The 12,288-nt window shown below is 59.6% G+C and overlaps 4 protein-coding genes across 4 annotated transcripts; 1 reads left to right on the top strand and 3 right to left on the bottom strand.

Moving 5' to 3' along the window:
* Nucleotides 1-3,049: 3,049 nt before the first annotated feature.
* QBC33DRAFT_543353 (uncharacterized protein) lies at nucleotides 3,050-3,760 on the bottom strand. The gene has a single exon (XM_060428370.1). The coding sequence runs from the start codon at nucleotides 3,638-3,640 to the stop codon at nucleotides 3,197-3,199; it is 444 nt and encodes a 147-aa protein (XP_060281824.1). The 5' UTR covers nucleotides 3,641-3,760; the 3' UTR covers nucleotides 3,050-3,196.
* Nucleotides 3,761-3,848: 88 nt separating this feature from the next.
* Nucleotides 3,849-4,293, top strand: QBC33DRAFT_454478 (uncharacterized protein; the record flags this gene model as incomplete). Its single annotated transcript, XM_060424729.1, has 2 exons — nucleotides 3,849-4,013; nucleotides 4,084-4,293. Coding segments are annotated over 2 exons (375 nt in total), but the record flags the coding sequence as incomplete, so codon positions are not given.
* A 287-nt stretch (nucleotides 4,294-4,580) lies between these two features.
* Nucleotides 4,581-7,058, bottom strand: QBC33DRAFT_579357 (alpha-galactosidase; the record flags this gene model as incomplete). Its single annotated transcript, XM_060431128.1, has 3 exons — nucleotides 4,581-5,468; nucleotides 6,013-6,093; nucleotides 6,168-7,058. The coding sequence occupies 3 exons, from the start codon at nucleotides 7,056-7,058 to the stop codon at nucleotides 4,581-4,583; spliced, it is 1,860 nt and encodes a 619-aa protein (XP_060281826.1).
* Nucleotides 7,059-8,107: 1,049 nt separating this feature from the next.
* QBC33DRAFT_543360 (pectin lyase fold/virulence factor) lies at nucleotides 8,108-9,971 on the bottom strand (the record flags this gene model as incomplete). The annotated part of the gene is made up of 1 exon (XM_060428371.1): nucleotides 8,108-9,971. A coding segment is annotated over exon 1 (1,701 nt), but the record flags the coding sequence as incomplete, so codon positions are not given.
* Between the last annotated feature and the right edge of the window lie 2,317 nt (nucleotides 9,972-12,288).

Here is a 12,288-nt window from a genome sequence, read left to right on the forward strand (position 1 = left end):
ACAACGCCGCCCAAACGTACTCCCGTCAGTGACGACATTGCCTCAAACGGTCAAGGAATGCAATCTGCTCGGCCCATTGCCGACTGGTTCGCATGTCTCGGAAGTAGGTAATTTGGCTCGCCTGGCGCGCCGTGGGTGAGCGCATCGCAATATGTGTGCTGCACTGACCGCTTGTTCACGAAGTTGAAGAAGGGGATGGAGGAGGGTGGAAGGCATTGGTGATGTTCGTGATGGGACGAACACATACAGCTCTGAGCTCTGTCCTTCCCGTACAGTCCACGAGCAATGGGTCGTATATGCTTTCATTTCCTTCATTCCTCAATTCGGTCCTTCGTTCGGGAAGCAAGACGGGTGAGCCGCCGATTCCCATCATCAGCCGAAGACTTTTCTGGGATATTTGACGGACAGTTGAAGAAAAACAAGTGGGTGGCGCACGGGGCCACGGATGGGATATCCGCAGGTCTGTTCTCCATCTTGGTAACGTGGGAAGACACATGTGGGATGCATGTTTACAGGCTTGGGCATGTAGGGCTCATGCAGCCACAAGCATGAAACCTGCTGTGCAACGGATCGTTTCCATAGTGGTGGTATGCGAGGTGTTCTGAGAAAGGAAATCGGGACTTACCAGGCTGAGGGGATCTGTCAGGTTTTCCCTCTCAGTCACACAAACAAATCCTCGGATATCCTTGCACGGCTTGGGCCTCGAAGGCAAGCGCTGTTTGCTCCCTTTTGCGAACGCCAACCAAGGCAATCTCTTGCTCATCCCTTACTTGTCGGTCCCGCAAATCTCTCTGTCTCTAGATAAGATCGATCGCAGTCATGGTATATGGCAAGTTGCAGCTGCTACTGTATTCGTCTCTCGGCAAGGCGCGATGCAGCCAGTCTCTCAACGGGCCAACCTAGACCATCCATCACATGGCGATTCGCCTCAATGCAGATCTAGGCCCATCACTAGAGATCTGGCAAATGGCGCCTAAGGATGACTAGCTCGGACCTCTATTCTGTCGACCGCAAGAGGGGACGGCTCATGCAGCAGCCCGGCGGAGGCTAAGTTTGAGGAGGCGTGCGGGCTCGTTGTCTCTCACTCCAGACCAAACATTGGACCGCCACTCAACGCGAGTTTCTGGCTGAGGCCAAACCGTCATGTCGAATCACGGATGGTCAAGTGTCGTTACCCGAGAATTGGCCATAGCCAGCCTTCCACATCAAGTCAAGTCCTCCCACCTTCGATACCCTCGAAGGCTCAGAGCCTCCACAGCACGGGAAAATACTAAATTGAGAGTCTGATATGTGACAAGCTCAGCCGTGGATGCTCGTCAAACTTCGGCTCGTGCAAGCTCTCGGTCCAGGATAGGGGCTGAAGGGTTGGACCTACGGGACCGGGACTGGACGGATTTGGAAAGATCACAGCTCTTTTGAGTAAAGCCTGCTTCCGTGATTCCATCGTAACCCCATTCCAGCTCCACTGTGATAATGAGACGGGATGGAAGCCGCGATTTTGGAGGAGGGGAATCCCCGTATGTACCCTGAAGACAATGGGGCGTAAGGGAAGCTCGGAGTTCTCGAGAACTCGAGCCCTCATGCTTAAGTACTGGCCCCCTGGGAGACTTTGGAGGTGCCGAGAACGTGGAATATCACATACCAGCCAGCCCCCGACCCGGCCCTTTCGCTCAAGTCCATATAAACTAGCAAGCTTTTGTGCTATTTCTTGTTATGGATTGACGTCTGATAGGAGCCACACAGCTTGGATATTTGCTCCATAAGGCTCAACTAAACCCATCAAAGGAGGACCATTCGTTTCGCCACCCGCCATCCACCGTCCGCCACTCCTTGAGGTGTTTGCCAACTAGGGGCGACGCAAGAACAGCTGCAAGAACGGCAGAGAACCAGTCCAAGAGTTCTTTCCATCGGACGCTCACACAGAGTCTGCATCGGCACCAGACAGCAGCATATCTGACCGCCTTCTTGCCCGACGAACCTAGTGCGGCCGTGGTTCGTTCGACCGGTCCGGAGCGGGGCGCAGGAAGCGGGAAGACGACATCCCGCGAGAGACAGGCATAGAAGGCGATTAGAAGCAGCGGTGAAGGGGCCTAAGGAAAGAGTGGCTCTAAGCATGATAGCCTTCTGTGCATCGTGATCCGCTCAGAGATAGCCTCTGGCCATACCTGGGCGAGGCCGTCTTCCAGAAATGTTTATCAGTACCGCAGGACCCAGGGGGGTCTGGAATGGACCCAATGCCCTTGCCGCCGCCCTGGAGGAAAGAAACAATTATCTCCTGTACGGACGCTTCGCAGAGATGTCAACGAATGCATCCAATGGCTGGGGCGCAGTTGGCCTAAAGGCAGAGCCCCTTGTCTCTGACGACCCCTGGTATCAACAGGCAAGCGACGCAAGAGACGAAGACTTCCTGGTAAGCCGTCCTTTGTCCCGTCCCGTTGGAAGCGATGGAAGTTGATAACATGCGGCCCGGCCAGATGGATGATGGACACTCCATGATAGATCCTTCCGCCCACCTTCCGGACTCCCCCTATGTCTCACTCCACCCCCCTCCCCGGAATAGGCACCTTTCAACCCAAATGTTCCCCGCCCAGGCGCCAGTGCAAGACCACTGCTATTGCCCCTGGCCAGCAGCCACAACGGCAGCGACCTTGCTGAGTCTCGCTCCGACGCAATGGCAGTTGGTGCCCAACAGCGTCCCTAGCCACTACGGAATTAATGCCGACGGGCTCCCAAGCTACGACGGGCTTCCAAACTGCGACGGGCTCCCAAGCTTCGACATGGGGGGATACTCCTCGGGGAATATGATGCTCCCCATGAACTCGATGGGTTACGCAAATCCAGGCATCAACTCCATGAATGGGAGCTTCTCGTCCACCGGGCCTTCGGTGATGATGGGCTCCCTCATGACCGGAGGCGATGTCAACCAGAGCCCTTGCTGCTGGTCTCCGATCCCAGGGCCGAGCAACGGCAATGCTGCCAGCTTCTGTCCCCAGCCTGCCCAGGCCGCTCCACCGGTTCACTTCCCCCCACCTCCCCGGCCCCATCAGCCACTTCAGCTTCCGCAGCCGCTGCACCATCCCCAGCCCCGTCAACAAACCCCATGCACCACCCGGCTGGAGCAAACCGTCTCTCCCAAGCTCCTCAGGATCATCCCCTCCCCGACGCACAAGTCGTCATCCGAGTCGAACCACACAAACTACCTGGCGGCCGGCAGCGAGTCAGACGGGCCCTTCAGCCCGTTCGGGGCGACGCCGCCCGCCGCCCCGGTCCAGCGGGGCCGGCAGCATCGGCGGCAGCAGGAAGAACACCAGGAGCAAGAGCACCGTGACGCCAGAGACAAAAGGGCCCGCAAGCAGCTCCCGGACAAGAAGCCCCGGCCGCGATTCGTGCCGGTGCTCCTGGGCAACAGCCGCAAGGCTCCGGCATCTCGGACAGCCGCTGTCTCATCCACTGCGTCTGGCGGTACGGGCCGGGGGTCGTCCAGAAGGACCAATGCAGCCGCTAAAGGAGGTGCTGCTAAGCGATCCAAGTCCGGCACTGGTAACGGCACTGGCGGAATTGACAGCACCAGCAGCACCGGCAGCAACGACAGCATCGATAAGGCCGACAGCATCGATAGGACCGATAGGACCGACAGCATCGACAGCACCGACAGCACCGACAGTAACAGCAGCACAACCAACAAGAAGCACGAAACCCGGTCCGCAGCCGCAGCCGCAGCCACCGACGCCGTCCCGGCCAAAGCGCCAATCCTCGCCCCCGTCCCGGCCGCCGCTCCCGCTCCCGTGCCCAGTGCGGGGCAGCCGGCTGCGGACCGGGTCAGGTCGGCGTCCCGCGACAAGACGCAGCGGGACGACTTCCTGGTGCGCAACAAGCTGGCGGGGATGACGTACAAGGAGATACGGCGCAAGGGCGGGTTCGCCGAGGCCGAGTCGACGCTGCGGGGGCGCTTCCGCACGCTGACCAAGCACAAGGACGCGCGGGTGCGGAAGCCCGAGTGGGCGGATGATGATGTGGGTGTTTTTTGTTTGATTCTCCTTTGTCCCCGGGCCATGGTTGACCACTTCCTCTCATGACAAACAGCTCCGCCTCCTCGAACAGGCCGTCCGCACGCTTGCCAGCGGCAACGACATATCCACGGCCAAGATCCCCTGGAAGCAGGTCGCCGAGCACATCTTCAACAACGGCGGGACGTACCTGTTTGGCAACTCGACGTGCCGTAAGAGGTGGGACGAGCTGGTGGCCGACGAGATTGCGCGTGGAAAGGATATTGGGCAGCCGTTCTTTGAGTAGGGGCGTTGCCCGTTTATTAGTGGTAGATGGTCGATGGTTGATGGTCTTCTGTTTTCTTTTTCCTTTCCCTCTCCTTTTTTTATCGGGTTGAACTTGGTTGGAGTGTCGGGGTGGTCTCAATGGGTTTGGGGAAAAAGAGGCTGGACAAGAAGTCTGCGGTTAACTCTCTGGTTTCGAAAACTTCGTGGCGTTGTTTTGTAAATCCCTGTGTTCGACAGACCCTCCTAATAGATCGATGCCCGTGCTCTCATCCCACACATTCCCCCTGCCCTGGCCTCCGCGCTCCCTCAACCCGCATTCGTCGGGATCCCGATCTTCTCCAGCACACCACGCAGCTGCGCCGGATCGCCGCGTAGGGCATCCCACTCGGCCTGGGTCTTGACGAGCGCCGTCCCCGCCAGCACGGTCCCGTTCAGGCTCAACTTCCCGGCAGTCGCGCCGCCCGGCCCGGACACGGTTGACCCCTCGGCGACCCGGGGACACAGCACCATAGTGTGCCGCGTCATGGCGAGGTTATAGCTGATCCTAGCCTCCCCGTCTACCTCCACCTCCACACCCACCCCGTTGGCATCCCCCCCTCGCCCGGCCGCCCGACACGCCTCCCGGTACAGCCGCAGGTAGACCTCGCGCATCTCCCGCGGCCCCATGTCCCGACCAATACGGCCCGCAAACGTCCGGAACGGCAGCCGCGCCGCGACATCCCCGCCCCCGAGTCCATCCCCAGCAGCCAGCAGTTTCTCCGCCAGGACCTCCCAGGCCCCCTCCCCCTCCCCGGCCAGGCCGTCGCGCATGCCCTCCACCGGCAGCAGCTGCAGATGTCGATGCGGCTGACTAGCGCCCGAGTGCGGGCCCGAGTTGAAGAACACAAACAGGTCTCGGTCTCCTCCTCCTCCCTCGTCCTCTCCGCGGCGGTACGCCTCGATGCACGCGTACGCGGCGGCGAGGTCGGCGGCGTCGAGGAGGTGGTCCTGCGGCAGGAAGGCGGCGGTGGCGAGGATGAAGTGGCCCGGCACGACGGCGAACTTGTTGAGGACCAGGTTGTGCGCCGGCGGCACGGCCGACACCAGCAGGGCCGCCGGCGGGTCGGCGAACGGGTCGATGGGCGCGGCGGTGCGGGGATGGGGTTCGGGGGCGCGGGGCTTGTTGGCTAGGGAGGGGGAGAAGCGGAGCTGGAACTGGGTTGGGTGGTTGGTTGGTTAGTTTGGAAGAGTTCTTGGAGGCGACGGGGAAGGGAAGACTTGGGGGAGGAGGGAGAGCTCACTGGAATGGAGTTGATGTGGAGGATGGTCACTTCTGTCGGGTAATATGTCAAATTCCCGCTTGCCCGAGCCCTATTGAAGGCTGATTTCACGAGCTCAGGCAAGTTGCTAGGCACTCTGATCGGCGGCATATCGGATTCCGACGTTGCCATGGTTCAATTGCGTATGATCAAGGTGCTAATCGCAGGCAGAACCATCTTCGCCGGTCCAGAATAGCTTTGAAGAAGTCACTGTTGGTCTGTGCGCAGCCTCTGTAGCTTTTTGGTCTGCGTTTGAACACACACAAAGGCACAATAACAGTCAGGCTATTGGTTGAGTTGGAGTATCATAGGCTCGTATACGACATTGGCTTCACCATGTACATCTATATTAAACCATGCCGTCCCGCCTGCTCTATCCCGCGGAACGGACCGCGCAGCTGTCTAAGCCAAGCCGATCATCAAATGCCTGGCAGTCCCACAATTCTTCTCAACGCCGGAACCCATCTAGGGAGGATGTAGACGCTATACAAGGCCGTGAGAGCAACGATAAGTCCCGTAAGCTGTCGTCGTCGGTTTTGTCAGCAAAGTCAAACCCAAAAAAAGGGGATCCGCCAGCACGCAGGGTCGCGCTCACCTTCTCGGACCACGTGTGGAAGTAAATCGCCGTCATGAGGATCATCCACAAGCTCAGCGCCACAACAGCGAGCACGAACTTCCCCCCGAGCCCCAGCAGGTCACCGTCGGACCCGGGCCCCCCGCCGGGGAGTCCACCGGCAGCAGCACGGGCCTCAACCCCGGCTCCTCTGACCGACCCGTCCGCCATCACGACGGTCCTCTCCTCGGTGCTCCTCGCCCCCCTCCGCCCCTCCCTCCACCTCCACACCGCCCAGCCGACCTCCTGCATCAGGAACCCGCTGCCCAGCACCAGCATAAACACATGCCCGCTGATATCATGCCCACCACTCCATCTCCCGCCAACAGCCTTACAAGCCGCCGCCGAGACCATCTCCGCCCCGGTAGCAACCCCCTCCGCGACCCTCAGCTCAACAACCTCGCACCTGCCCCCACTCAACCTAAACCCCCGATCAATAAACCCCGGCCCGAAAAACCACCTCGTAACCCCAACCCACCACCCCGTCACCCCCGCCCACCGCACCAACACCCGCCACCCCTCCGCCGCCCCGGGATGCGTCCCCGCCCACGCCGCCGCAGCGACGCTGATCCACGCCCACCCCCACTTGACGAAGAGCACGTTGACGGCGTTGTCCTTGCGCGCAAAGTACGACGGCGCCAGGCCCGGGTCCTGCGAGAAGGACGCGGTTGTTCCGGCGGCGGCGGGTGCGGCGGCGCGGGTCTCGGGCGACAGGGCCGCGAAGGCGGCGCCGAGGAGGAGGAGCGACGGGTACAGCGCCACGAGGAGGCGCTCGGTCGGCGTCGGGAGGTAGGGGCTGTTGCGGCGTGTTGGCGGCGCCTGGGTGGACGGGCGGTGCGGCGAGGGGCGGCCGCCGTTCTCGGGGGCGGGCATTTTGGGGGGGCGGGCGCGGAGGGAGGGTTGTGGGGGGTTGTCGTCCATTTCTGGGGAGCTTGCGTCCCGGATGGGAAATTGGGAGATTTTGGAAATCGGGGAGAGTGGTCAGGGCATATAGAGCGGCGGAATTCGAGGTTCTGTAGCGCAGAATGGGGCCTGTGTTATGGCCGGTGCTGACAGAGTGTTGAAGAACTTGCGGAGTTTCTGAAGATTTTGGACGCGAAAGGAGAGTCGCCAAATAACAACAGTAAAGGTAAAGAGTGAAGGCAATTCGAAGATGTTTCTTCGGTTGTTTTATCGCTCTGGACAGGTTTTATGGCATTACGATATGATATGTAAAGTCCGCAGCGGTCAGTCAGGCAAAAACTATGACGTTGTCATTTCAGAACCGAGGCTTGATGACTAAGTGGGTATCAAGTGAATCATCAGCACCTGCGCAGAGCACGGACTTTTCCTTTCAAGAACGGTGCACTTTCACGACGAGTTTACACATTCCCCTTCCTTTCAGACTCATACGAGCCTATTTGCTATGTACGGCAGTGCTGTGTACATGCTAGCGGGATATACCTGTCTCCGCTATTCTTTGCGGATGGTCAATCCAGAAACGCCTGCCCGGGGCTAGGCAGGCAGCTATGACGACGCCCCCTTCCACCAAAGTCAATGCCTCTAGGGCCAAGAATGTAGAAGAAGAATGGACCGAGAGACAAGAAGATAGGTACAGGAAATGCCATGTACTGTAAAACGCAATGTAACTCCCAGATGTGTATATACCACCCCGATTGCCTCGCCCTTCCTCCGTCCTCTCACGGAGGGCCTTACTCCACCGTTTCAGGCTTCACAACTTTCCCCCGCTCCCTCTCCCAGCGGCGCCCCCTAGGCGCCCGGGAAGAGGGCCAGCGTGGCGCAGAAGTTATTCCGGTTGTCGGCGTCCAGCGCGGCGCTCCGCCCGTCGACGGTCAGCATGTTGACGCTGGCCTTTGTGCTGATGCCGTACAGGTGCACCTTGCTGCCCTCGATGCTGACCATGTTCTCCTGGCAGCTCTCCGTGTCCAGGCACGTCTGGGCGTAGTTGTCGAAGAAGCTGTACAGCCCGCCCCCGTACACGAACACGTCGCTCGAGTTGACCACCCGCAGGCCCCACGCCCGCTGACAACCCCGCCCGTCGCCCGACGGGCACGCCGCCGCGAAGTCCGGGTCGCCGAAGGCCGCGTTGGCCGCGAAGGGCGTCGTCGCCGCCGGGTTGCCCTGGAAGTAGGGCGTCTCGGTCTGGATCAGCGCCAGGTACACGGCCGCCGAGTTCTGGATCTGGTAGTTGTAGAGCACCGAGTGCTCGCTCGACGTGCCGAAGCCCCAGACGGGGCCCTGCGTCTCGATCAGCACGCCGCGCCCGTTGAAGATGTCGATCTGCTGCGACTTGTCGGCCGGCTCGAGGCTGTGGTCTGCCACCCAGAACCACGTGTTCTCCAGGTAGGCGCTGGACTGTTCCCTGATGTGCAGGAGCAGGAACGCCCCGAAGCACTTGGGGTCGACCGGGTTGGTGATGTCGGGCTTCTTGGCGCACTGCGCCAGCTCGAGCTGCGTGCCGGCCGAGCCGCCGATGCGGAAGTGCACATCCCACAGGCCCGCGGCGCCCTGGCTCGACTCGGCGACGTTCCACTCCACCAGGATGGCGCCCGGCTGCGGGCCCGCAGTCTCAAACATGAGGTCCGACATCTCGACCGAGCCGACGTCACCAGGCTGGCCGACCTGGAAGACGGGCTTCGGCTTCGTTTGGTCCTTGAAAGCGCTGTTGCCGCCGGCGAGGATGAGGGGCCAGATCTCGCCCGTGATCTTGATGTTCTTAGGGACCTTGACGGTGTCGGTGATGAGGTAGGCTCCGTGGTCGAAATATACGACCTGGTCGGCAGTGGCGCTGTCAAAGATGGCCTGGATGGCCGCCGTGTCGTCGGTGGTGCCGTCGCCCTTGGCACCCTTGGACTTGACGCTGATGAACGAGCTCGCCGGCACGTTCTCGTACTGCGGCTTGGCGCGGGTGAAGACCTTGCCGGTGGCCTTGTTGAGGAGCGAATCCGGCTTGGTGACGGCGGTATGCGAGCCCTGAACGGCCTTGCCTCCGGTGCCGCTGCCGCTGTCGTAGGCGCGACCCTGGGCGAACAACCCGATCTTCTGGTTGCCGGCGAGGACGGTGGCCTTGGTGAGAGCGTTGGAGACGGCGACGGGGACACCCGAGGTCATGTCGACGTTGTCGAGGATCAGAGTGCCGTTGGTCTGCGGAGACGAAGGGTTATAGGCCGTCAAGACGCCGACCGGGGTGTTCTGGAAGACACTGTCGACGACGAGGACCGAGCCAACCGTCTGGGTGGTGCCCCCGTTGGCCATGTCGATGCCGATGCCGCAATTGTTGATCTTGATGTCCTGGAATGTCCAGGCCCAGTTCCAGTTCATGAAGATGGCCGTCTTGCAGTTGTTGAAGGTCAGGTTCCGGGTGGTGAACTGCTGGTTTCCGAAGAATGCGCCGTACTTGCCACCGTTGAAGGTCAGGTCGACCATGAACCCGCCAGAGCCGTTGTCCATGAAGATGCCCTGCTGCGTGTTGGCGTCGCCGCCGTCGGTGCGCATGTTAAAGACGATGTTCTGCAAGCTCGTCGCCTGTGCGACCTGCCAGTGGATGCCGGCGCCGACGGTGAAGGGCATGTCTCTGAGGTCAATGACAAAGTTGCGGACCTGGCGGAAAAAGTTGTTCTGGTTCACCCAAAAGTTGTTGCCCTGGTTGTCGTAAGGGTCCGAGTCGATGACGGCCATGCCCTGGAAGCCTGCAGAAGCCTTGATGGTGGGCGGGGAGATGGCATCGCCAACGAGCTGGGTGTAGTAGAACTGAACGATGGGCTTGCTGACGACATAGGTTCCGGGGGGGAAGTAGACGAGGGCGGGGGTGGTGGTGGTGGAATCGCAACCCTGTCCGCAACGACCTCCTTCCGAGATGGCCTTGTTGATGGCGTCGGTATCATCAGTAGTTCCGTCTCCCACGGCGCCGAATTCCTTTACGTTGCGGAAGATCTGGTAACCGGCGGAGCCAAATGCCGCTGCTCCTTGCCGCTGGATCGAACTGACCCAGTAGCTCGAAGCGGCGACAGTCGCCGGGGCCGCAGCCTGAGGCGCTGGCGCCGCCAGAGCCGGCAGGGCCAGCAGGGTGGTGATGAGGGCTGAGAATCCCAGCATGGCGAAACGAGAGCCAGCTGTTCGCAGATATCTTCTTTGTAGTAGACGTTTTCTCTCGTGAGAATCTTGGTAGGCTGTTGATGGTGTTGTCAGTGCTTAGTCGGTTGAGGGAATGGCGTGTACTTCTTGGGGGTGGTCGTGGTCTGAAGTAGGTATCTCCGTGTTTTTATATTGGGAGAGTCGAGGATGAGAAGACCAGGGAAGGGCTTGAATAGTAGTAAAATAGGAGGGGGACAAAGCAGACTCGAGAGTGCTAGTACTGCAGGCCACAAAGATAATCTCTCTATAAACAGCAACAGGAGTGGAAGGGGCAAAACAATAGAGTTGAATAGCCCCATGTCATTGTCCCGGGTTCTTTTGTCGCGCAACACGGCCGAGTGAATAAAAGAGGCTCCGGAACAATACAGTGGACACTGACTAGGACCACCTTGTGACCGTCTTCACCTCGCTCAAGGTGTGTACCTGACAAAGCAGAGGGGCGTTGATTCGAGGAGGCCCGGGGAATAGAGACAATCAATCATAGGAACTCATCACATTACTCACCCTGCTGGGTTGCTCACAGAAGCTGTTTCTGACGAAGATCGACGCGGATCCAGTCAAGTTTCTTCTTCAGTCAGGGTCGGTAGGGAAAAAAAGGAACGACGACTTGAGCAAAACAGGCGCGGAAAACGAAACGAATAGATACAAGACGAAGAATTCGTCAAGGGAGGCGATAGACACCGGCAGACATAGTGCGAGCCACTGACTGAGACCGCGGATATTGGCGCCGGGAGAAGTCTTTATTTATATTACCTCGGATTCCCAGCCATGGGGAGCCACGCCGGTGACGCGCAGAAAGTAGACTGCTAGCCGCCTCATCCTGGAATGGTCGCTGGAGCTTGGGAGCCAGGTTCGCAGATCACTCAAGCCCCCGGGTGTGGTTGCCATCATTCGCGCAGGGGAAATGTCAAGGGGTCAGGGCGAAGGGAATCTTGAGGCTTGGCGGCAGGGAGTGGAGAGAAACATAGTGACTGTCCCGCCGACGGCAGGCCAGGCAACTATTGGCTATGAGTTTGACGCATATCAAACAAGCTAGTTGGGAAAAGAAAGCAACCCCTTGGATGGCCAGGCACGATGCAAGACGGAGATGTGGTGGTGGCCTGTCTGCTGGCCTACTGGGCATGCACACGCACACACACTGTCTCTCTCTCTCTCTGCATGGGACGAAAGAGCCGAAGTGGTCAGGTAGTATTGCCGGTAGGAGAGATCTCGGTCGGTGATACTTGGGACCGCTGCAGGGATCTCTACTCAGGGGCTCCAAAGCAGGGTCATAAAGCCTCCGAGGCACCATCTCCATGGGGCTAACGCCCGCGGCTCTTGCTGGTAATGATCATGTCGATCGCCTTAGCTCCAGCTATTATCCTGCACACCAGTTTAGTTAGTGTGGGCCGTCCCCGAAGTGTGGAGACAGCCGCTCCGGCAATGTGACCGATGCGAGTTGATCGCTTGACCCTTCGCTGGAATCCTGGGCTGTGGGCTGCGGCTTAATCGGCTACTCATCACGACCATCCGATCTGCTCTCTCTGACCAAATTCGAAGCGGCCAACAAGCAGCGTATTCTGCTGTGGCTGGCTGTCAGCCTGTCAAGGTTTGTCTGGTATTCAATCAAGTGGGCAGTTGGTGGATACCCCATCAGGCGGCGTTTCACGTTTCAAGAACAATGCGGCGACTCCCACTCGAATTCTGGGACCTGACGCTAACCAACCGTCCCGCCCTCTCTGGGCCTGGCCATGCTCTCTGCACTCCACTTTGAATCTTATTGCGGCGTTTGAGGGCCTATCCTGGCCACGCCTGCCGTACGCATACGTTGTACTTCGTCAGTGGCTTGATGCCTGCCCCTTGCTATTTTCGAATGCTCCGTAGGTGATTACCATTTTTCACGTGGCCCGGGGCATCTCAACTTGGCGCCCATTGCACGTTGCATCTGCATCGTTCCATCGTACGGACGGACGCGATGTAGAGGCGGACG

The sequence above is a fragment of the Phialemonium atrogriseum genome, assembly GCF_030411735.1.
Source record: "Phialemonium atrogriseum strain 8032-3 unplaced genomic scaffold QBC33scaffold_18, whole genome shotgun sequence".
Classification (NCBI taxonomy): Eukaryota; Fungi; Ascomycota; class Sordariomycetes; order Cephalothecales; family Cephalothecaceae; genus Phialemonium; species Phialemonium atrogriseum.

What these genes read in the sequence shown, in the direction of transcription:
- QBC33DRAFT_543353 (XM_060428370.1), bottom strand. Translation starts at nt 3,640, where the DNA reads ATGCTGTCGGTCCTATCGGTCCTATCGATGCTGTCGGCCTTATCGATG.